Source organism: Hyaena hyaena, unplaced genomic scaffold (genome assembly GCF_003009895.1).
Source record: "Hyaena hyaena isolate Hyena2069 unplaced genomic scaffold, ASM300989v1 scaffold_820, whole genome shotgun sequence".
Taxonomy (NCBI): Eukaryota; Metazoa; Chordata; class Mammalia; order Carnivora; family Hyaenidae; genus Hyaena; species Hyaena hyaena.
The window spans coordinates 621852-647519 of record NW_024081454.1 but is presented as its reverse complement, the minus strand read 5'-3'; the positions used below and the strand labels follow the sequence as shown (position 1 = coordinate 647519).

General features: G+C 45.0%; 1 protein-coding gene across 1 annotated transcript in view; it reads left to right on the top strand.

The window, feature by feature from the left end:
• Positions 1-25668, top strand: part of ADCY8 (adenylate cyclase 8) — a 217938-nt gene that overhangs the window by 83453 nt on the left and 108817 nt on the right. Inside the window, exons 4-6 of the mRNA XM_039219469.1 lie at positions 974-1085; positions 11131-11258; positions 23664-23822. Of these exons, the coding sequence (XP_039075400.1) occupies positions 974-1085; positions 11131-11258; positions 23664-23822 (399 nt within the window). The remainder of the gene's footprint in view (positions 1-973; positions 1086-11130; positions 11259-23663; positions 23823-25668) is intronic.

Here is a 25668-nt window from a genome sequence, read left to right as displayed (position 1 = left end):
TTTGTAATTTTTTGAGGACCCCATACCGTTTTCCGCAGTGGCTGTACCAGTTTGCATTCCCACCAACAGTGCACAAGGCTTCCTTTTTTCTCCACATAGAGGTGCCTCTGCTCTTGCGTGGGTCGCGGAGGTGGCGAGGTGGGTCGGGACAGTGCCCTACTGGGCAGGTGGACAGTCCCAGCTCTGCCACGTGCTACACAAACTGTTAGGGGAACCTCCTTGCCTCTCTGAGCTCTAGTTCCCTGATCATCATAATGGAGGGAATAATGCTGTCCCAGCAGGGTGCCTGGATGGTGGACTGAGACAGTGCTCCCACAGTGCCTTGCTTTCAAAGGCTTTCAAGGACCACCCCCCCGCCCTTGCTTTCCTCGCCCCTTCTGCCAAACCACATGCTGAGAGAAGACCTCACCTCACTTAAATACTTAGCAAATGTGAGAGTTTTAGGCAATTCGTTCTTCTGCCTGAGGTCTCCCGGCTCTGCCTCCTAGTCCCATAATGTTTGAAAAATGCCTAACTCTATCTGTCTGCGATGTTCGGTGTGCCATTTGCCAGAGACAGTGAGACATTTTGTTCTTTTGTCCCTGGTGTCCGTTTCACTCTGTGTTTAAGGCATCTGCAGTGGTGTCCGTTGCAAAATGAGAGAGGTAGTCCAGAAAGCTTCGTTTTGCTTTCCACAACAAATCGATCTGTTCGTAGTAACAAATCCCCTTCTGGGTATTTCGCATTGCCCACACGCCACAGCCCTGTGCAGGAAGAAGGGCTTTCGGCTGCCCCCTTGCCCTTCCTGAACCCCGGGGTGGACCCCCCTCTGCTGAGGTATTTGGGAAATACTGACACGTTCCTCCTGACTCATGGCAGAGAGAGCTAGAATCTCAGACCGCAGTTGATTTCTTTGGATGGGCTTGATGTCTTCCAGGACAGATTAAAATATTAATATGCTCTCTCCCCACCCCACCCCTTCCCTGTTGTCTAGTATTCTTTTTGCAGATGTTAAAGGATTTACCAACCTCTCCACGACCTTGTCTGCCCAGGAGCTGGTCAGGATGCTTAACGAGCTCTTTGCCAGATTTGATCGACTGGCCCATGTGAGTTGAATTTAATTCCCTTCTAGCCTTTTGCGGGAGTGAGGGACTGCATGTGGAATTAGGGAGAGAAAGACTCAGGCTTCTTCACCGGTATCGACTTCCCTGGCATGGACCTCTGACCCTCACACCTCCTGGGAACGAGTGATAATTATTTACAGATCTTGAACAGGAGGTTTGTCCGATTCATTTTCCCAAGGGAGAGACAGCTGGTTAAGTGACAGTTAAGCCAAACTTCTTTTTGTGTGTTTTCTGCTCCCCATCACTTCCCCCTGAGTGTGGCCAAGGGCCATCTAGCACAGCCTCAGTTCAGTTCATGCAGAACTCCAGCCATCTGAAATGAATTAGCCTGTTCTTGAGAGCCAGTCACCTACTGGACCACCATTTTGTTTGACCTGATCCAACAGCTTTGTTTCTAGCCCACAGGACTCTGCCTTTACTTTTTAGCTGGCTTGAGAGAACAGGCTAAGGGAGACAGACATTTGCGATCAAAACACAGATTCCTTGTCCTAAAGCCACTCAAGCTGGGGGAGACTGTCATCAGCTCACTGTATTTAGAGCGGGCTTTGGGTTCACACGGCGATGCCTTAATTTCCTTCTTCATCAAGTGTGTAGATCAGTGCCAATTTCATAGGGCTGTTGAGAGAATCAAATGTAACTAGGTCAAGTGGAAGTTCCTTTGTGGAGCATCAATGTGTCCAAAGTTAAGGCTGCCTCCAGCCGTTGAGAGCCATTCACACTTGCATCCGAGGTGAAGGTTAGGTGCGGTGCACCGCGCTGTCTGTCGGGAGTATGGGAATGACCCAAACACTCTTCCTCCTTCCCAGAACGGAGTCTCGTCAGGGGACACATCAATAGATGATCGATGCGCAATGCGTTGTGTGCTGTGAGAAGCGAGGGGAAGGGCCTGGGCTGCTGTGGGAAGAAGGCAGGCTCCGCACATAACTGTTGTATCAGAGAAGACTTTCTGGAGAAGGAGACTCTTGGACTGAGTCTTAAAAATGGGAAAACAAATACAATAGAATACAGTTCAGCAACGAAAAAGGAGTGAACCGCTGAGACATGCAGCAATATCAGTGAGTCCCCAAAGCAAGGTGCCAAGGGAAAGAAGCTAGACCCCAAAGCCTGGATGGCAGGACAAAAGCATTTTATGAGACATCGTAGAAAAGGCATAATTATAGGGACGGGAAAGAGATGTATGGTGGTCAGGAGACGGAGGTGGACGGAGTAGATTGATTGGACAGAAATGCGAGGTGCAGTGACTCTGGGAGGGATGTAGCAGCTCTGTGTGCCAGCATTATGGTGCCCTGTACCAAAATAGTACACTTTTATTGTGTATAAATTATACACCAATTAGCGAGGCCCAGAAGGCAGGGGAGGTCATTTTATGCAGAGAGGAGACCAAAAATAAAGATGCTACCCTACACTGGGTGTTAACTAACATGAATTTAAAGAAATAAGCTTAAAAATAATTAACTAGAAAAAAATAAAAATAAAAATGCAAGGGCACCCGGGTGGCTCAGTCGGTGAAGCGTCCGACTCTTGACTTCAGCTCAGGTTGTGACCTCATGGTTCATGGGTTTGGAGCCCCACATCAGGCTTTGCGCTGACAGTATGGAGTCTGCTTGAGGCGCTCTTTCTCTCTCTGCCCCTTCCCCACTCGCTCTCTGTCTCTCCCTCAAAATAAAGAAATGAACTTCAAACAAACTAACAAAAAATAGAAAGATGCTACTCTGTGCGGAAAAAGCAGAAGAGACTTAGTGCCGCTGGAGGGACAGGTGGAGATAGGGAGCAGGGGAGAGGGGCAGGGGAGAGTGGCAGGGGAGAGGTTGGAGAGATAGGCAGGAGCCTGCCAAGGAAGCCATATGGTAACCAGAGCAACCGGACAGCTGTGAATAGGAGACTGATGTGGCAGAGGAGGGCATGTCAGCTGAGTCCCCGCCTCCCCAGGAGAAGGAGAAGGTTGGGTTTACCTGAAGGGCCAGTAGTTTGGAGATGGAGACGAATGTCCATTCCATCTCCTTCTACAGTTGCATCTCTGGGGTTTGGTGCCTGTTCCAGTAGTTTCTCTACTTCATATTAGGGTTCTGAATATTTTTTTAATGTTTACTTATTTATTTTGAGAGAGATACATAGAGAGGAAGAGAGAATTCCAAGCAGACTCTGCAGCTGTCAGCACAGAGCCCGATGCGGGGCTCGAACCTATGAACCATGAGATCACCTGAGCTGAAACCAAGAGTCGGAGGCTTATCCGACTGAGCCACCCAGGCACCCCACGGTCCTGAATATTTCTATTCAAAGACCTAAGATGAACAAAAATGGGCCTCCAGTGGGAAGCAGCAGATGGGATCGGTGTCTATTTTTAGTGTCACGGTAAACAATAAACTTTGCTGACCCGGGGAAAGGGCTGCTGAGTAAAATGCAACCCAAGTTTTCTGCCAACATCTACTGCCTGACGCTGGTGAGACAAACCCGGTCCCTGCCCTTGGGAAGCTCAGGTCGGGTAGAGGGAGAGCAAGTCCATCATAATCGCAGGACAGTGCGGTTCAAGCAACAATAGGCGCAGGTGCCCTGGCAGAGGCAGGATGGACCAGCCAGTTCTCAGGGCGGGAGATGATGGTGGTGATTTGGTAGCACCCAGAGCAGAGATCGGGTGCAGGCTGGGACTCAGGAAAGAGCAGAAGCTTTCCTGGCATCAGATTAGATGAAAAAGAGTACCTTCTAGGCTGAGCCACGGTACACACGTAGGAAAATGGGGAAAATTCAAGAAGTTGCTGCTTGTTTGGGGATCTTTAAGAAGCTAAAGGTAACTGGAGCATCAAGGGCAGGGGGACTGTAAGGGCGCCGGGGTGGCCCAGTCCGTTAAGCTGCAGACTTCAGCTCAGGTCATGATCTCACGGTTCATGGGTTCAAGTCCTGCATTGGGCTCTTTGATGACAGCTCAGAGTCGGAGCCTGCTTTCGAGTCTGTCTCCCTTTATCTTCCTGGCCTTCCCCAACTTGTGCTCTCTCTCTCTCTATCTCAAAAATAAACATTAAAAAAAAAAAAAGGCAGGAGGATTGTAGTTAGATGTGAGCTCGGAGAGGAACCAGAAGCACATTTGGAGGGCAGGGTGCAACTTTTTAGGGGATGTGGGCTTGGTCCTGTAACCAGACTTTTCGTCCTGGTGCCGAGGGGTAGAGATGGGGGTACACAGCCATCGGTCCCCAGTGCGTGGAAGAAGCTATCTATAGTCCATCTTCTGGAGTGAGTCTTACTGAAGTTTTAAGAAAAAATGTTTGATGGAAAAATAAACAAATTAAGCACGGATACATGATGGCATAAAATTATTATTAATTTTGATAAGAGTATTAAACATTCAGAAACTGCCTGGTATAGGTTACTCACTTTTCTGGGTGTTTTTGCCCTGGATTTCCTAATTTAGTTCTCACAGCAGACCTACAAGGCAGGTTATGTACTGTGCCCATTTTACAGAATGAGTGACTGAGGCTCAAAGAAGTAATCTTCCCAGAACCACTGGTGGGGGGGGTGCTTCTGTGATTCAGGCCGACTGGGCCAGGTGCTCGCCCGTGACTGCTCAGCAACGGCACAGGCATTTCAGGAGCTGGAAGCACACACGGGGCTGCTTCCCGCCCTGGGCAGCTCGAGAGGTTAGATTATGGGACTTCAAGTATGGCCTAGGCTTGAATGCACTTGCGCCAACTCCCTCTCTGCGCCTCCATTTTCGATCAGCATTGCAACAAAGGATAAATGAAAAGAAATACATGTGAAATGTCTCAGCATAGAGCCTGGCTCCCAATAAGCACTCAGCACCCATTAGCGCTCAGTAGCCCTGCCCCCACCCCAGGTGCGTCCCCACCTCGGGGACCTGCCTGGAAACATTTGAGAAACTCTGCCAATGAAAACAATTCTACTCGCTTTGGAATGAGAAGACCTACTTTCAGTGGTTTTGCCCCCAACCATAGCCAAGTCACTTAACAGTGGTGGGGCTCTGCTTCTGTAGAAAAGGCAGTTAGGTTTGACCCTTTTTGCATTTTTTAGCATCAAAATTCAGTGCTTTGTCAGGATTCTTAATCTGCCTTGCCATGATAGTTTGCTTTAGGCTGTGTTTACATGGCAAGTCACGGAGAACCCGCCTCACATGTGAACTTCACACAGTGTACCTGTTAGCCCACTGCATTACTGAAACACAGGAAAACTTCAAATAGTTTGCTTGAACTCCTGAGTGCCCTTGCGGTCCAGGCTGCTCAGAGCAGGGTGGGTGTTTTGTTTTGTTTTGTTTTGTTTTTTGACCTTTGATAGCGTCCTTCGCAAGTTTTGGTAACTTTCAGTCTTTGATCTTTTCTTAAACTAAACTAATCCCTGCCTACCCCTCCCTCATCCACATTAGGAGCTAAAACTATGTATACTGTTATGAAGGCTTTAAAATTGTAAAACAATGAACACATTTACTGTTATGCAATTGACCTCATCCCATCTTTTTTTTTTCGTTTTTTAATTTATTTTTGAGAGAGAGAGAGAATGAGTGGGGGAGAGGCAGAGAGAGGGAACCCAGAATGTGTTTCAGACTCCAGGCTCCGAGTTGTCAACACAGACCTGCACGCGGGTCTCAGACTCACCACCCATGAGATCATGACCTGAGCCAAGGTCGGACTTAACCAACTGAGCCACCCAGGCGCCCTGACATCATCCCATTTTAGACCTTGTTTTCAATTGCTGACAGACAGGAAGCAACTGTAAATTATTGTTGAAAGGAATAAACCAAACACTATGGAAAGCTAATGAACAGAATAAAAATAATGACCTACCCATTTCTTTACTGACATAGAAATTCAAGACATGTTTTGCCTAAAAAAAAAAAAAAGAAAAAAAAACCTCAGCATGTCTCAGATCTAGAAACAGCGGTATGATATGGCTAATGATGTGATGTGGCTGCAGAGGAGGAAAGTGGTCCGTGTGCATAAACACGGTCACATATATGTGGGTGAATAGCGGCCTCTGCGGGGGAAAGTGGGGGGAGGAGTCAGGCTTTAGGGAGTTGTGTGTCCAAAGAGGCAGGACTATCCAAGGGCATTTATCCACCAGGACAATATATCCATGTCACCTATGTAATTATCATTAGGTAGAATAATGTAAAATTATCATGATTTCTAATAAAACTTTTTCAGAAATGCACTAATGTCACTAATGTTTTTGTCCTGGGAGCCTTTCACTTTTTATTAATTTTTTCTGATTACTGTAGCAATACTTACTACGTAAAATTCAAACATCCAAGGTATAGAGAATACCAAAAGTTTGCATCCCTGGAATCCCATCCCTCAGCAACGATATAACCACCTTTGATAATCTGGTACATTTATCACCTGATTGTCAATCTATCTATCATCAACATAAATTTCCAAAATCATTATACTGTTTTTTTTTAAATATTTTTATTTATTTCTAGGATAGAGAGAGACAGCGTGAACAGGGGAGGGTCAGAGAGAGAGGGAGTCACAGACTCTGAAACAGGCTCCAGGCTCTGAGCTGGCAGTCAGCACAGAGCTCGACGCGGGGCTCGAACCCACAAACCGCGAGATCATGACCTAAGCAAAAGTCGGATGCTTAACCGACTAAGCCACCCAGGCGCCCCAAAATCATTATACTGTTATCACAGCCACCAAGATGGGAAGAAAAGGATTATATTAAGACCCAATAAAGTTTGCACGCAGACCCTCATCCTAGTATATTTTTCTTTTTCAGTAACTTTTTTCAAAGCAACCTGTTTCCTTAATATAAAATTTCCAAAGGAGTTTCTGATAAAAAAGAAATTGCTTGGATATTACTGTCAAGTCGTCTGACAGCTCACAGGAATTGATCAGGAAAATGTGCCTGCAAATTGACAGAACTTGACAGATAAGACAGGTCATTCATGTATATGTATTTTTATATTTCATACACATGCACGCTCACATACATACCATTTATTTGGGGCTCTAAGTTTTTCAAAGAGGCTGCCAGCCTCACCTTTTGTTTACAAGAAAATGGACCCTGGGCACAAATATATTCACCACATTGTATGTGTCTGCACCCAAAGGGTAAGAAAGCATTTTACACAATTTCCTTCCAAAACACGTTTTTGTCAGGCGATCTACCCTTCTGGACTCTGCCATATTTTCTTCAGTTTTGTAGAGAAACAATATGGCCGCAAAAGTCAGAAAGACATGAGTGTGAAGTCCCATTCTGCCTCTTTCTTGCTCTGTGACCTTCGCTTACTTGCACCATCTGTGAAATGACACATGACTCAAAATCTGGTCGTGGAGACTCACCACGTTAAATGCTATGCATTTAACACGTAGCCTGGCACATAGTATATGCTCAGTAAATACTGCCTCCTTTCTCTACTTATGTTTTTCCAAAATGCTTTTACCTTTTTTCATGGAAAAATCACTGATTAAAAGTTAGTGAATTATCACATATGGTCCATAACATTTAGTTTTTGAAGTTTTTATTTAAATTCCAGTTAGTTAACAGTGTAATATTAGTTTCAGGTGTACAGTACAGCGATTCAACACTTCATCCAGTGCTCATCCCAGCCAGGGCTCTCCGTAATCCCCATCCCCTGTTTCACCCATCCCCCCATTCCCCTCCCCTCTGGTTACCATCAGTTTGTTCCTAGAGTTAAGAGTCTATTTCTTGGTTTGTCTTCCTCGTTTTTTCCTTCTGTTGCTCATTTGTTTTCTTAAATTCCACATATGAGTGAAATTATAAGACATTTGTCTTTCTTTGACTGACTTATTTCACTTACTAGCTCCATCCGTGTTGTTGCAAATCGCAAGATTCCATTTTTTAAGGCTGAGTAATATTCCCACATATATAGTATATACATATATATATAGTATATATGTATATAAGTATATAGTATGTATGTATGTACATATAGTATGTATGTATATATAATCTGTATGTATATAGTATACACCACACACACACACACACACACACACACACTACATCTTCTTTATTCATTCATCAGTCATCAACATGAAATCTTCTGCCCCAAAAAAGGAAACAATGAACAAAACTAAAAGGCAACCTATGGAATGGGAAAAAATATTAATAAATGACCTTTCTGATAAAGGATTAGTATCCAAACTATACAAAGAACTTAAACTCAACACCCAAAAACCAAATAGTCTAAGTGAAAAATGGGCAGAAGATTGAATAGACATTTCTCCAAAGAAGATTTACACGTGGCTAACAGATGGATGAAAAGATGCTCACCGTCACTCATCATCAGGGAAGTGCAGATCCAAACCATGAGGAGATACCACCTCACACCTGTCAGAATAGCTAAAATCACAAGAAGAAGTTGGTGCTGGCGAGGATGTGGAGAAAGGGGAACCCTCTCGCGCTGTTGGTAGGAATGTAAACTGATGCAGCCACTGGGGAAAACATTACAGAGGTTCCTCAAAAGATTAAAAATAGAACTACCTTGTGATCTAGCAATTGCATGGCTAGGCATTTATCCAAAGGATACAGAAAATACTAATTCAGGGGCGCCTGGATGGCTTAGTCAGTTAAGTGTCCGACTTTTGCTTAGGTCATGATCTCACAGTTTGTGGGTTCGAGCCCCGCGGCGGGCTCTGTGCTGACTGCCAGCTCAGAGCCTGGAGCCTGTTTCAGATTCTGTGTCTCCCTCTCTCTCTGACCCTTCCCTGCTCACGCTATCTCTCTCTCTCTCTCTCTCTCTCCTAGAAATAAATAAAAATATTTAAAAAAATACTAATTCAAAGGGATACATGTGCCCTGATATTTATAGCAGCATTATTTACAAGAGCCAAATGATGGCAACAGCCCAAATGTCCATCAGCTGATGAATACATAAAGAAGATGTGGTCTATATATACAGTGGAATATTACCTAGCCATTAAAAACAATGAAATGTTGCCATATCATTACTTTGGCCAGCTGATCTGTGGCACAGGAAATTTTTCACATATTTTCTATCATACTGAAATTTTCATATTTAAAAACATGTTAATCCTCCTGGCCCTCCTGTGCTCAGGTTTATTATGACAGGACTCAAAAGAAGAAAGATCACTGAACACTGGGATGGTTCTTTCAAGGTGTTTGTGGTCATTGCTACTATTATGAACTGATGGCCATTCTTACTTTGTTATGTATTAAGAACAAGAGGGGTTATTTTGACACATTTCCTATATGGGAAATTGAAACTTACATATCAATGGTTTCAGTGATTTATCCAAGGTCAGACAGCTGGTCAATTTGACCAGAATGCGGATGTTGGATTCTTAGACCAAAGTATTTCCTGCTCTACCCTTTCCCTCCTCCCTCCCCACTACCAACATCCATGCTTCTGACTACCGTCACAGCCTAAGCTTCCCTTATTGATCAGACTTCACCAGAAACTGTCTTGCAAAATTAGCTGCATTAAAGCAGCCAAAGACAGGAACCACAAGCTCCTAAAAATCACCATGGGACAGCTGTGCATGCCATCAGTGATCTAAGATTGCATCTGTACCCACTCAAGAAGGCTGGCAAAGCCCTGGCAGTCTGATCCAGACAGAGAAGCACCAAAGCCAGTTCTGATTCTCTTTTCCTTAGCTGATACTTGGTTTTTATCAGGAGAGTGATTTCATTCATTCCTTACACAAACACAATGGCTGAATCCGTGATCAGATCAAGAAACCAACATGGTGCTGTATAGGTTGGCCGCACCAATGTGGCCGCTGTGCTGCTGGTATCTCAGTGGGCCCCTTTCCTTCTATGCCTCTCCTTGTCTGCCCTTGGACCCTGGTCTCCGAAGGAAAGCCTCTTACCCAAAACACCCATAAATTCTTAGGACTTTAGATCTGGGATGCATTCAGTCCTACCCATGATCAAGGAAAGAAGACAGAAGGGAAAGTCATCTGTGCATGATCACAGACAGATGTCAGAACCCTGGGGGCAGGTGTCCAACTCTTTATCACAGCCACAGGCAATGTTAATTTAGCCCCCTATCTGCTGGACCCTGTATGACACCTTCAAAGGCATCATATCACCCATCCTCACAGTCACACAGTGAAGTCCTATTCACTTACAATTTCACAGATGAGGCAACTGAGGTTCAGCAGTTAAGTAGATGTAAGGAGTGCAGGATTTAATTCTGCGTGGTGTAACTCCTTAGCCAGTGGTCTCAGCCCCTATATTATGCTGCCTCAAGATCTCTTTCCTCTAAAACCCACGACATCCAGCCTCTTCCCATCCAGGGCAAAACTATGCACCGTTTCCTTGGTGCTTGTTGCTCTTTGAAACGTGGTAAGAATCACGTCCTCAAGATTGTCAGTCCACCAAACAACTGTGCCACCCTCATTACCTATGAAGTAAAAGCGTTGTACCTACTTCATAAGGTTGCTGTAAGGGTTAACTCTGTTTAGTATATGCTGCATTATAGGGGTTATTATGAATCATCTTTGTGTCAGGGACAATGCTTAACTTACCATAATGCCTTGTAGACATTTCTTTCAATGAGCATGCGTATGATTTAATACATGAATAAAAAGGTATGGAAGACATAATCAGCCCTTCCTAAGGTGCTAGAGTTGAAAGAATAGGCATTGCTGAATGATTTGTGCTTTTAAATGCTTGCTATTGAGCTAAAGACTGGTAAAAAGTGTTAATTCAGAGACTTGTCCTGCCCAAAAACATTGATGGGCAAGATTCACAGAGGAACATTGACCATGCCCATTCTTTGCCAGGCCTGCCCACATGATGAGTGTTCATCAGAAGGCTAGTATGTGGCAGAGCCAGGATATGGCCTTGTATCTGTTGAGCTCAACATCCAGTGTTTTTGAATGACTCCATTCCACTTCTGAGCCCCTCAAACCCTTACTTAGGGTACACCCCCCCCAATTTCTTAGGAAGATAATAGAAGCCCATTTCAAAGCTAGGTGCTCTGCTTCCTGGGTCAAGACCACCTGACTCCACCGCCCTCCATCAGGAGGCTTTCAGAAGCACTTGCCCGTCTGCTGACTCAGCCCTCTCCTCTCTACTCTCTTCCTTCCAGGAGCATCATTGCCTTCGCATTAAAATCCTGGGGGACTGTTACTACTGTGTTTCAGGGCTTCCAGAGCCCCGCCAGGACCATGCCCACTGCTGCGTTGAAATGGGCCTCAGCATGATCAAAACCATCAGGTAATCTGGGGTCTTCTTCATAATCCCCAGGCCTTCAGTGTGCACAAAGACGAACCGCCCCATCTATCCTTGTGGTAGATCATGTTTGTCTTGAAAGGTGATGCGCTTTGACTTAGATCATAAAAACTGCATGCCCGTTAACCTTCCCACATGAACCAATGAACCGGGCAGCTTCATTGTGTTCCATTTCTACCTCCCTTTCAATGACGTGTGCAGCAAATTTATATTACCAATGTCCTTGTGGGGATACAGCAAGGACCAAGATGAGCGTGGTGCTTGACTTCAGGAAGGTTACTCAATATGGTACAGTAAGTTCAGAGATGAATGCAACCAGGGTGTGTGAGGGGGAACAGAGGGAGAACAGCTCGTTAGTGCCAGGGTGCTGGAGAAGACCTTCCAGAGTAGAGCTGTCTAAGCTGTTTTCTGAAAGGTGAGCAGACATTAGACCCTGGAGGAGTGTTGGGTGCGGCTGGACATATGCAGAATCGGGACATGCTGCAGTGACAGCTGGTGAAGCCTAGGGAGGAGAGGCTGGGGATAGATGGACTGCAGGCTGGGAGCAGGCAGGACCCACAGGGCCTTCTCACCCATGATAAAGATTGCACTTAAGCCCGAGGCCAACAGGAAATCATTGTAGGGCCGCCACCATGGTTGGCTTCATGGGTGCATGACAAGTGCTTTTGGCTTTGGTTGGTGTATCTGGTAAATAGAAGCTTAAGCAGAAAGCAGGACTGGTTGAGGTCAAGGACTTTGGAATTCGACCGTGGCTCTGGGACAGATGCTCAGTGTTGTCAGAGGCCCCCTCGAGGTTCCAAATATGGTTGCAGAGCCTCCAGGCATTACAACCTTTCCCAACCACAGCAAAGATAGTAAAGAAGGCACATGGGCAGAAGTCTTCTCTGTGACTTGTGCCTTCATCTTATAAGGGAAGAAGAATTCTGCCAATAACAAGCCAGAATACTCTTCCTATGGACTCACGCCTTGGTAGTGTGGTCTAGCAGGCATGTTTGTGACCATTGGCTTTGTCCGTCTGGATCGAAGAGCAGAAGGAGAACAACCCCTGAACCCCACACACATCCTCCACGGAAGGCTCAGCTCACCTGCTGGCTCCCAAGACCAAGCCCGAAGAGGACAGGAGGGATCTAAGCAGTTGGGGCCTCCCTTTCTAGAGCCTGGCCATGGCCAACACAGTGTGCCTGGGCTCCTTCTGCCTACTGACAGATCCCTGACTTCATTCTGGTTTAGGACAGAGGTCTCTTGACATCAGGGAATGCTGTGTCGCCCCCTAATTAAGAAGAAGACAGAAGCTCTTTCCCTAAATATGATTTTGCTTCATTGATGTGACACTGGTCATTTCAAGACTTAACCAGAAATCACATTGCTGGTGGGCAGATATGCTACCCTGGCTGGCCCCTAGGATCCCACCTCTGGAACCAACCCATGACCGAGGCCAGTCACGGTGGCATGGTGCTTTGCACTGGGGTGTATGTTGAACACTCAACCATCACCATCCCTGAGCCCAGGTAGACGGGTGGAGAAAGAGACAGCACGTGCCCACTCTTTGACAGCAATGCAGAAATCCTCTTCTCTCGGGAGTGTGGAGAGAGGAGCCAAAACTTCCAACCCAAAGTTCCCTTTTGGTAGATGGAAAGGCTGCAGATGACTCTTAGCTGTTCATTTGGACACTGGAGAGTCCTGCCCTGAAAACTAGGGTGAATTGTAATATTTTGACTGGCTTCAAGGAAGGCAGTAGGACACCCAAAATACTCTATATTTTGTATGCATTCTGCAACTGATTAGGTGTGTGAACTTTATTCTACCAGCCAATCGATAGGTCAGTCAACAAAGAATCTGTGGCGCTCTTCCAAGCGTCAGATGCCACCACGCTGACCTCTGGAAGCACAGTGATGAACAGGTCATCGGGTGTCTTTTTCTTACTCATGGTTGCCTCCCAGGGCGAGGACTTGGATTTGCTGTCTGTGAAATGGGGAAATTGAGCCAGGCCAGCCCTAAAGTCTCTGCCAGTTCTGAAAATCTGTGAGTTTGGATCACCCACATCACAATTAAGTTTAAGTAGCAAAACTTTCCACAGACTTTATTTTAATTTCATTTAGTTTAATTTAATTTTAATTTAAATTCAAGTTAGTTACCATAACATATGTTAACATAGTTAACATAATCGTGCCATTAACGTAGTGTAATAATGGTTGCAGGAGAATTTAGTGATTCACCACTTACAGGTAATACCCAGTGCTCATCCCAACAAATGCCACAGACTTTCTTTTTTTTTCATTTATTTCTAGGAGAGAGAGAGAGAGAGAGACAGCGTGAGCAGGGGAGGGTCAGAGAGAGAGGGAGTCACAGACTCTGAAACAGGCTCCAGGCTCTGAGCTGGCAGTCAGCACAGAGCCCGATGCTGGGTTCAAACCCACGAACCGCGAGATCATGACCTAAGCGAAAGTTGGACGCTTAACCGACTAAGCCACCCAAGCTCCCCTACAGACTTTCATTTTTATTTTTTATGGTGATACAATTGACTAAAAAAAAAAGTATGCTTTGATGTACATATACGTTGTGGAATAATTACAAAGTCAAGTTCATTAACATCCGTTGCCTCACTTAGTGGTCTTTTTCTCTCTATTTTTCCTCTTTCTTTCTTTCTTTCTTTCTTTCTTTCTTTCTTTCTTTGTGAGCCCACTTAAGATCTACCCTGGTGGCAAATTTCAAGTATACACTACAGCCTCGTTCACTGTAATCACCATGCTGTGTATCAGGTCCTCAGAGCTCACTCATCTAATAACTAAAAGTCTGTCTCCTTGACCAATATCACCCCATTTCCCCCACCTCTGTTCCCAGCCATGGCAACCATCTTTCTACTCTGTTTCTATAAATGTGAATTTTTTCTTTTAGATTTCATATACACAGTATTTGTCTTTCTTCGTCTGGCTTATTTCACTTTGTGTAATGCCCTCCAGATTCATTCTTATTGATATATATGGTAAGATTTCCTTCCTTTTTAAGGCTGAGTAATATTCCACTAGGTATATGTATATGTACACATTTATGTATTTGTATATACAAACCATATCTTCTTTATCTGTTCATCCATAGACTTTCAATGGGAGTTTATATCTTGAGCTTAAACAATAGAAACACTGCAGAAATGGTTTTGCAGAAGAAATGAACAGTGATTATCGAAATGCTGAACATACTTACAGCATTATCATTTATCTCTCTAGATAAGACCTCATTCCTCCTGACCGTATTGTCCAATGTAAGGTCTCCTTTCTGGAGTTCTGGACTAGGTCGATGAGACGTGAGGCTTGGATGCTTTGAAATGACTTGAGGGCTTTCCCTCATCAGTTGATTAAGGCTCCTTTTATTCTTTTAGAATAAGACAGTTCACTAGGATTTTTTAATGACAAAAATCAGAGTCTATTAATATGCAAACACTCCTTGATGACAACGGAGGAGACTGGAGGTCCAGCATTAATTCTTCCAGTTAGTGACAAAACATGATATAGAAGAATAAATAAGAATGCTGGAATTAGGCAACTTTAGCTGCAATGGGCTCAGACTTCTAGAGCTTCCGCTCTTAAAGTCTGGTGTTGCCAGACTGAGGAATGATGGGCAGACAGTATTTCAGTCGTTTCTTCAGACCCAAAGGCACTTGTTCCAACCGGAGAACTTACTAGAAGCTGTAAGGTCTGGAAACTTTCATAACATCATTCTATGTGTGTTATCGTGTCATGAAAATAAGCCATTTATTGACTGGTGCTCCCAGACTTGATGGCTGCCCCATAGATTTGTCATCAGAGATGGATCACTCTTTGAGGTAATGCCCCCACCTGGTCAAGGTCTCTCCTTGTGCCTTTTCTGGCATTTCCTCAAAGAGCTGGTGTCCCACAGTGGTCCCCAGAGTGCAGACCGGCAGTGAGGAGCAGGTGCTCTGATGGCCAGATGGCATCTGACCTTGGGTCTGTAGATCCTAAATGCTCCAGTAGTTTCTTTGTTGGTTGAGATTTACAACCTTTGAACAAATGGCAAACCAGCTCTCAAAACGACCCTGTACCTTGTTCACAGCAGAGTTTAACTATGGGATGAAGGTCATCCTGCGATCCCAGACTGGTGAGGACAGGTGCCCACACCAGGAGAGGCTACCCTCAGCTGCTGCTGGTTAGAACACTAGCAGGATTCCCAAATGAGCCAGGGTGGAGGCAGTCAGAAGAAGGAGTATGGCAGAAGTTATTTCCTCTGTCTTCTGTCTTTCTTTTCCAGAGGTATCTCTACTGTAGGCTTTGTGGTGGAGAAACAGAGGTGTTTTCCAGGAAACAAAAACGTGAAGAATATGCTCTCCTAGCTGTTAAGGATGGCAGAAGCCCTGTGTGTGTGTGAATGTGTGTGCATGTGCGTATGTGTAGAAGTGCGGTGTTTATGTATACTTGTGTGTCTGCCTTGTGTGTGCCCACACACCTGTGTGTACGCATACGTGTCTGTGCATAGGTGTGTGTTTGTGCACATGTGTATGTTTGTGCAGGTGTGTGTTAAGCATTTGAAGCAGGCCCTTGGTGATCACTACAGTTCTAAGTTCAGACAGCAGGGTTACTGCACAGATTCACAGATCGTTGGTGACCTTGTAAAACAACTGTGACCTTATCCTTCTGGCGATGGGAACTCACTGACACTTAAAGCAGGGTGGCGTCCTGTTCCAGCCTGGGCGTGAGGAAGGTAACCGTGGGCATAGGTAATTCTCTCTCCGGTTGCTTCTAAAATTTATTTATTTATTTTGAGAGAGCGAATGGGGGAGGAGCAGCCAGAGAGAGAGAGAGAGAGAATGCTGTCAGCACAGAGCCTGACATGGAGCTCGATCCCACGAACCATGAGATCATGACCTGAGCCGATACCAAGAGTTGGGCATTCCACCACCTGAACCAGCCAGGTGCCCCTCCAGTTGGCTCGAGATGAGAGAAGGCAGACTCGGAAGGAAGGAAACTGGTTGGAAGAGATTTGTGTAGCAACCGGAGGAAGAGACGAGAGGCCCCGAGGAGAGCAGCAGCTGTGAGACAGGAAGGGAAGCATCACTGTTCAAGCCACAGACCCTGAGTGTCTCCGTAGGAGACATGATGTAAAGATTTATATTAAATCAAACACTTATCAGAATAGTGAACTTACTTCTCAATTGACAGTGTTGAATTTTGGACAGGATTCCGCTTTATTGAAGGTAGAGTTTGTTGCTGGACCGTGCCAATCACGGCAGTGTTCCCTGAATGAATGGTCACTTACGGGGACTGTGTCAAGCGTAAGAATGGAATGAGCCCTTGGCCTGCAGTTGGCAAACCTCATCTGGTTTCTGCTTCTTCCTGTTATTAGGTGTGTGACAGCAGACAGGTGTGACTTCACTTCCCGGAGGCTGCATGGCCTCTTCTGTGAAATGAGGATCATAATATCCAACCTCCGAGCGTTCTTTTGAAAACTCAAATAGAAAGCAGGCACGTTATGACCGTACACATATTTTTTAATAGAATCTTGCCGTTAGGGCTGAGTTTGGTCCCTGGAAAACGTGTCTCTGTTAAGTTATAGAAACCCATTCCTTTCATTTTCTATTCTGTCCTAGGAAAATAATGATAATTGGGTTGATTGACTATCTACTATGCTACTTGCCAAGCACTGAGATAAGTGTTTTACATGCATTACCTCATTAAGTGCCCACAATTCTAAGAGATAGGCGGGGATCATAGCAAAATATTAAACAACTAGGGTGGCCAGAGTATCCAGTAATCAGGGCAGCCAAGCAGAATGGATGTTAGCCATTAGCAACCAGGGCACTCATATGGGTACATCCTAACTCACTGAGGCTCTGGGGTTGGCCTCTATGTCACCAGTGAGGAAACGAGCTTACAGAGTTTGTGTTATTGCACTAAACCACACAACTAGTCAGTAGAAGAACAAGGACCACCCACCAGGACCCATCTGACTCCGAAGCCATTGGTCTTAACCATCCTAATACCCTGCCTCTCACCTCCTGGCTTCTGCAATTGCCTCTGATGCCTGAAACCTCCCACTAATAGCCAAAGGTTGAACACACAGTTCAGGAGATCTTCCGTACATTCCCTGATAAATTAGCAGAACCAATATTGAGAGAGAGGGAAAGTCAGTTAACATCTGAGAATAACAGGATAAGAAGCCTTAATCACATCTCGTAAGAAATCCATTTCATCAAAAATACTTGATTTTAGAAACAGGATATTAGGAGATGAATGGCAAAAAAAAAAAAAAAAAAGGTGATTGATTTCACTTTATTTCTCACGAAGCACTTAATACCATCTCATGCATATCTGTTCATAAAATTAAATTAATTAAAACAGGCTTTGATAAGAGTTCCATTAAATAGATTGAAAAGTGGCTCCAGGTGGGTTCCCTTCACACCCTCCCTCCCTCCTTCCTTCCTTCCTCTTCCCTCCCTCACCCCCTCCCTCCCACCGTCTCACCTTCCTTCCTTCCCCTCCTTCCCTCCTTATTTCCTTCCTTCCCTCCCTCCCACCTCCCTCCCTTCTTCCTTCTTTCCTCCCTTTCCCTTCCCCACCAATCATTGTTTGCCTCTCTTTCTGTCCCCCTAAAACCCCCTCCCTCACTTTGTTCTGAAACACCATTAACCACAGCAGCCATAAAGTCCCCTCTCCTCTTATAGATGTAGCAGTCAGAGTGGTCTTCAGCCCGTGGACAGGATTTTTGTTTTTTGCAAAATTACTTATAATGGTGAAGGTTGAACACCTCTAATAATAATAATCGATAAAGCTATTATTAATGGAAGCTTCAGCATATGCCAGACTCTAAAGTTCCTGACTCACCTCACCTAAACGCTGCAAGGAAACTACTGTAACTTCCCTCACTGTTCAGAGGAGGAAGCTGAAGCTCTGACGGAATAAGTAACTTCCGGTCAATGACACACAGCTTGTAAGTGGCAGAGAAAAGGCCCCTAGCCAGGTTCATCGGACTCTGTAAATGCGCAAAGGCAAAGAAATAGTTGGATGAGCTTTGGCATACGACAAAATAGGAAAATGGGTAACCATTTAGCATCACAGTTTACACTAATAGTCCGTGACACAAGAAAATGCTTATGGGTTTTGGGGCGCCTGGGTGGCTTAGTCGGTTAAGCGTCCGACTTACGCTTAGGTCATGATCTTGCAGTTCGTGGGTTCGAGCCCCGCGTCGGGCTCTGTGCTGACTGCCAGCTCAGAGCCTGGAGCCTATTTCAGAGTCTGTGTCTCCCTCTCTCTCTGACCCTCTCCTGCTCACGCTGTCTCTTTCTCTCCTAGAAATAAATGAAAATATTTTTTAAAAAATGCTTATGGGGTTAAAGTTTATTTATTTGTTCATTTATTTATATATTTACCTATTTAGAGAGAGCACGCATGGGCAGAGGAGGGGCAGAGAGAGAGGGAGAGAGAGAATCCCAAGCAGGCTTCACACTGTCAAGAGCCTGACTTCGGGCTTGATGTCACAAACCACGAGATCACAACCTTAGCTGAAATCAAGAGTTGGACCCTTCACCAACTGAGCCATACAGGCGCCCCGACCTGTGTTAATCCTTTTGTAATTACAAGTTGTTATTACTAACAAGAATCAGTGTTAGCTATTTTTGAGTGTTGGAATGCACCAGGTTAAGTGCTTTATACACATGATTTTACAAAGCACCCTAATGTTCCGCTAAGGACCGCTTCTCTTTCCCATTGCACCTGAGAAAGCAGGACTTGGGGCCTAATGCACCCATTCTGAGACCCATGGCCAACAAGAGGGGAACCCAGCATCACATCCAAGCCTGCTTTAATGCCCGGTCTGCCTCTCGGTGGCCTTGACAGTGATTGGCATTGAGGACCCCATATCATTCCCACTGCCAGAGCAGAAGGGGGAGGATATGCATTCTCTCAAGCTCCCACAGCCAGCAAGGGGTAGAGCCAGCATTGCAACTCTGGTCTCTACCCCCAAAGCCAAGGACTTGGGTGTCCCTCCTCCCGTGGTACCAGCCGCTTCGGTGCAGAAGATGGTCTTTTTATTCATCCATTTATTTAACAGTGGAGAGAGTCTGATTTACAGACCACTGACGGCTACTAGATTATGCTTCCTGTCATTCCTCCAGCACCTTCTACAGATTGATTCATTGGCTAAAAAAAGAACCATTCGAAGCATTGAAATCAAACGAAAAATCCTTCCTATGATCATGTTTTGCCACATACCAGTCACTCGCCTCTTTAACGGCTCAGTTAAAAGAAATGACATCTTCAATCTTTTGCATGTTCACTGTTGTATGCTTGGCCCCCAGCTTGACCTACAGCTGCAAAACCTAATAATAATTATTATTATTTTGAATTGTTATTTTATTTCTTTATGGGGGGGGAAGGGTAGAGAAAAAGAGAGAGAGAGAGAAAGAGAGAGAGAGAGAGGAGAGAATCCCAAGCAAGCTCTGAGCCATAAGCCCAGAGCCAGAAACTAATAATAATTATTAAGTGTATTCTTTACTTAAAAGAAACCTTGGATGGAAGTTCACCATGAGAAGCAGTTGAGAGCAGAGATGTGTTATTTGTTTTTTTTTTTAATGTTTATTTATTTCTGAGAGAGAGAAAGAGACAACATGAGCAGTGGAGGGTCAGAGAGACAGGGAGACACAGAATCCAAAGACAGGCTCCAGGCTCTGAGCTAGCTGTCCCCACAGACCCTGACGCGGGGCATGAACCCACGAACCATGACCTGAGCCAAAGTCGGATGCTTAACCACCTGAGCCACCCAGGCCCCCCAGAGATGCGTTATTTGAAGGGGGAAAATGTGGAGGGCTACCGCCTCCCCAGCCAGCAAGTCCAAGGTCCTCTCTGTGCTCCCCAGAGACTCTCAGAAGCATCCGAGGACTACATGGGGCTAGAGACCAAGAAAAGCCTTTGAGCTTGATCCATTAATTCAGTAAATACATTGGAGCGCTGACTCAATCTATGTGCTCAGCACTATGCTAAGATCTAGGGAAATAAAAGATAGTACCCTTGCCCTCCAGAAGTTCAGAGTTCATAGGGCGGAAGGAGGAGGTGTACAGGTTTAGAACGCAGGTGATCTACAGTCATTTTCTCTCTATTTGCGGCTGGTACGACAGAGCAGAATATTCCTGGGCTCTGCCGTGGAGGAAGTGAACAAGACTTGTAACTCAGACAAGGTTCCCTCCATTGTAGCCTCAGGAATGCTCATGGTATGTATGTCCACATACTTGTTTGGACATGACGCATGTACGGGCGTGTGCCATGTCTGTCCCCTCAAGAACTGATTTTGAAACATGGTGTGTATGTGCGGCACTGGGCAACTGCCGTGTAGGCTTTCCAAGGAGGATCAATGCCTGTGAATTATTCATTACTTTTACACAGTTTCCTTCCTATCTTTCGTTTGAGTCAAATCCCAGACATAACAAAAAGAAAGGAAACCAAAACTAGCGCAATAAGGAAACTTGGTCCTATTAGGGTCTTTGTAGAAGAAAATAAAAAATCTAAATGCCTTTTCATTAAGATGTTCCAATGAATTCCCTGCGTGATGTTAATTACCTGATGGCATTAGCACAGCGTGCTATTCAATAGTCCCTCACAATTAGTTGGCAAAGCATTTTAACATCCATTACCTCCTTTGGGGCTCACAGAGGCTCCGTTAGCGACACAATCTGCTAGAGCTTTATTTTGTGAACCATTGAAATTCAGGGTCAGACTAAGCTATTTCCCCCGGATCACGTGCCATGTACAGTGCCTGTGTTGCAAAGATGCTGAGATTTAAAGTCAGAACAGCCCCAGTTTGGTCCTAGGATCCTGCTTATCAGCTAGGTGACCACAAGAAAATCCTACTTTCCTGGGCTGCAGTCCCTTCATATGTGATAAGCAACCAAGTTGTCCCACGTATGTGCCTCCTACTTTCTCAACTCTCTGCATGCATTTATTCACTTAATCCTGGCAGTGCTCCTATTATTCCCATTTTATAGATGGAATTTCAATAATTTGCCTGAGGCCATGCAGCTAGTAAGTGACAAAGCAAGCTGTAAACATGGGTAGTTTAGGTAGTCTGGCACTAGAGCCTGTATCAACCCTTACAACCGTAGGGGTTAATGAGAAGAAGGTACATTGGAATAATGATTGTATCAGTCAGCATCGTCCTGGTTATGTTGCAGTAACAGACATCCCCCAAATCTCAGTGTCTTAAAAGAGCAAAGATTTTTCACTCACATTTCTTGTCCCTATGGGAGGGTTGGGAGAGTGGTGGGGTACCACTGTACATCATCCTCAGTCAAGAACCCTCATTTAGGGGCGCCTGGGTGGCTTGGTTGGTTAAGCATCTGGTTCTTGATTTCGGCTTAGGTCATGATCTCAAGGTTCATGGGTTTGAGCCTACCATGGGCTCTGTGCTGAGAGAGTGGAGCCTGATTCAAATATTTTCTCTCTCTCTATCTCTCAGTCTCTCTCTCTGCCCCTCCCCCTCTCTCCTTCTGTCTCTCAAAATAAATAAACATTAAAAAAAAGTTTACAAAAAGAATCCTGGTTGGGACACCTGGGTGGCTCAGTCAGTTGAGCATCCAACTTCGGCTCGGGTCATGATCTTACATCCGTGGGTTCGAGCCCTGCATCAGGCTCTGTGTGGACAGTTCAAAGCCTGGACCTTGCTTTGGATTCTGTGTCTCCGTCTCTTTCTGTCCCTTCCCTGCTCACGCTCTGTCTCTCTCTGTGTCTCTCAAAAAATAAAATAAAATAAAATAAAATGTTTAAAAAAAAAAAAGAACTCTGGTTTAGAAGGCTCCCCCCAATGTCCTTGACTGGTGATTGACACAGGAGGAAGGGAAAAACAACAACAAGGAGTGTGATTGTTTAGGCTCTTAAAGGCTCTTCCCAGAAGTGAATCATACATGTTACTTCTGTTCACATTCCATTGGCAAAAGCAACGCGAAATGTACAGGCGAGTGTAATCCTCCCACGTGCCTGGATCCTGTGGTACTGGACCCACCTGGCAGATGGCACAGATGACCTCTCCCAGCGACCTGCCTCACAAAAACTCACTGGGAAAAGACTTCAGAGCTCAAAAGCTCTTCTCCAGTGCTGGATGCTGTTTCTCCTCTTGCCTCATTCCCGGTTTTCACATGGCCTCCACTATTTGCATTATCAGTGGATACTATATAGTGTTAACTTCAAAGTTAAAGTTAAAACATTGGTCCGGAAACTGGAATCTTCACTAGGGATGAGGAGGACTGTTTCTTTAGCCACAGACATGCTTCCACGGCTGCCTTTCTAGAACCTGATTTAGTACAATATTTCTATGTTTTCAAGCCACCACAATTTTACTTTCTTGTTTAAATAACTTTGTATTATCTTATAGTTTGTTAGGAAGAGTGAATACAAACACTCACTTTTGTATATGGAATTGTTCATTCATTTGTTCTTTCAAAGAAGGAAGGTAATGGAGTCACATTTTTAAGCCCAACTGTTTGCAAGGCATGAATCTCCAGGTTCAGGGTCAGCTGTATTATATTCTACTATTTGAATTTCTTTCTACATAATGACATCATTTAACTCATGAACTAAAATTGTTTGAACTGCTTTGTAAGTTAAGAAGGGATGTGGGTGCCTGTGGAAAACTTCCAATAGTAGAAGTCCTTTCTTTTCTCAAGAAGCTTCGTCCATGCCTGCAGTCAGGGGACCATTTCCCATGGGCCCTGTGAGGTCACTGAGAGCAGCCTATATATCAAATTTGGGGCTATAAGTTTGGGTGCTAACAGTTCTTCCTGCATGCTGGTGGATGAGCCCGTTCAGCCCTTGGATGTGAGATACTCTGTTCTGGGGATAGGAAGCCAGGAAAGAGTTTTCAGCGAGGGAGTGACAGAATGACAAGGTCACATTGGCATTTGTGATAACCGTGTAAAGCACTGGCTGGAGGAAGTTCAGGCTGGAGCCAGGACTCCAGGCTGAAGCACCAAAGGATGCTGAACTAGAGTGTTAGCAGGAGGAATGGAGAGAAGGAAACTGAGTGAAAATAAAAACGCTTGGGTTGTAAAAGGAGTGTGCAACAGCCAGAGGGCAGAATTGATAGTCGATCCCAGGTTATGTGCTAGAGGGCAGAGAATGACGATGCCATTCTCTGAGACACGTTGTATAGAATGAACAGGCTTGGGGAGAAGGGTCATAAGGACCCTTAAAATTTCAGATAGAAGACTACGGGAGTTTGGGGGAGGAAGAAAATCCTTCCAGCTACCAAGAAATCTAAGAAGGCTTCATGGAAGAGGTTGCATATGAATGGGCAGGAGCTGAACTTACGGAGTTGGAGAGGTTGGGGCTGCCGCCAAGGCCAAGACTGTCTGGTCTGGTCTCATGCACTTGTCTTTTCATTCACCTGTGTCAACAGGTATGTGAGGTCAAGGACAAAGCACGATGTTGACATGCGGATCGGAATCCACTCGGGCTCTGTGCTGTGTGGTGTGTTGGGCCTGCGGAAGTGGCAGTTTGATGTCTGGTCTTGGGATGTGGACATTGCGAACAAACTGGAGTCTGGAGGAATCCCCGGGTAAGTCAGAGCAAAGCCCTCTTCTTGTTGAACCCTTATCATTAGCTCGCTTCGTGATGGTTAGTTTCCTGTGTGCAGGATTTAGTGGTCTCCATCTAAGAAACGAGTATTTGGGCAGAGACACAACACTAAAACTTCCTGCCAACGTTGGTTTTCAGACTTGAGATCATGATGAAATCAGCAGAGAAGCATTTTAAAAACACTGGTGTCCAGACCTGATACCAGTTCATAGAAAGCAGAATCTGTGGGGGATTCACAGCCTCTTAAAGCAATTCTCCTGGGCAGCTAGTGGTGAGACCTCCTGGCTCTCTATATGAACTTACCCTCCCTTGTAAACTCAGCTCTCCAAATATGGCTGGCAAGGCCAAGGGGTATAGAATTCTCAAAGCTACTGGTGACCTGGAAAAGTTCATTGATCTCCAAAAAGCAATAGTAAGATTCTGCTTACACACATGTGGCCTGATGAGATTTTTGATATATGTGAGCCAGTAAGGTGTACTGGCTTTCTGCAAACTTTTTCTAAGTGATGATAAATAATAGATAGATAGATGGATAGATGGATAGACAGACAGATAGACAGATAGATAGATAGATAGATAGATAGATAGATAGATAGATAGATAGATAGATATAGAGCCAGTAGACAGCCAGAGAGCTAAGATAGAAGGCTTATGCATATTCCTTTCCCCACGCCTCACCCCGAGCCCTACCTTTGGATTCACAGAGTTCTCTGGTATCTGCCATCATTCCTTGCTAATTATATTTACTATCAGGAAACATGGTGTCATGGGAAATAAACTGAAGGGTGGGGGTTGGTATCAGAGAAGCCAGGATTTCCATTCTGTCTCACACTAAGCTCTGTTATGTTAGCAAGTCATGGAAAGTGCAGACTGGGCTTTCATTGCTGTGTGGGTATGATCTCAGGCCAATACTTAGCTTCTATGAGTCTCACTTTCCTCACTATAAAACAGGAGATGGTAATAGTGATATGGTACCTTGTGATTTTATTCCCCTTTCCATGAAGGTTAGTCTTCTCATCTGCCACATGGGCACAGTCCACCATGCAGATTTCATCTGAGGCTATGTAGGGTCAGGGGTGTGAAGAAGCACTTTGTAAACTGTGAGGTTATGTCTGCGTGTCAGTTACCATTCTTCTAAGGGAGCCCTCACTGTCTTTAGTGGTCACTGCTGCTTGCCCTGTAGGCTTTGAACTAAGATGAGCCTCACATCAGCACTGGGTTTCTTACGTCCTTAAATTCTTTGGGATTTTCCTACAAATACCGCAGAATCCAAACAGACCAGGCAGTTGATCCATCTACGTCGATGTCTTCAGAGTGTAGCTGAACAAAGAATAATGGTGTGTGCGGTAAATCCCCTGTGCAAGCCACAGGACACAGCTCTGAGGGAGTGTGACATCCTGCTTGACTTCAGGAGTCCAGTTCAGTGTTCTCAGTCACACCCAGAAACACAAGAGTGATGAGCTTAAATCTTACGATGTGTTTGAAAGGTTGGTTAACTACGTACCAGTTACAGAAGTTGGGGCAAGTTTCCGAATCCCCCTGCCCGATTGCGCACACAAGTTGCTCACACAACTTCGCTGTGAGGTTGGGCTGAGGATACTCTCCGCCTCAAAAACTTGGTTTCAAACAAGATAGTACCTACAAAGTACTTAGTCGTCTAAACAGTATCCGGTTCTGCGGAGGCATTGGATGTGCCAATGTGCAGAAGTATAGTAACCAACACGCATCTCCAAATCCTCCATGGTTGGAGATGGTTTGGTTTTATTTGTTTTTCAAATGCCTGTCTACTTTTTCTGTCAGGAAAGATACAGAAGATAAACTCAGTT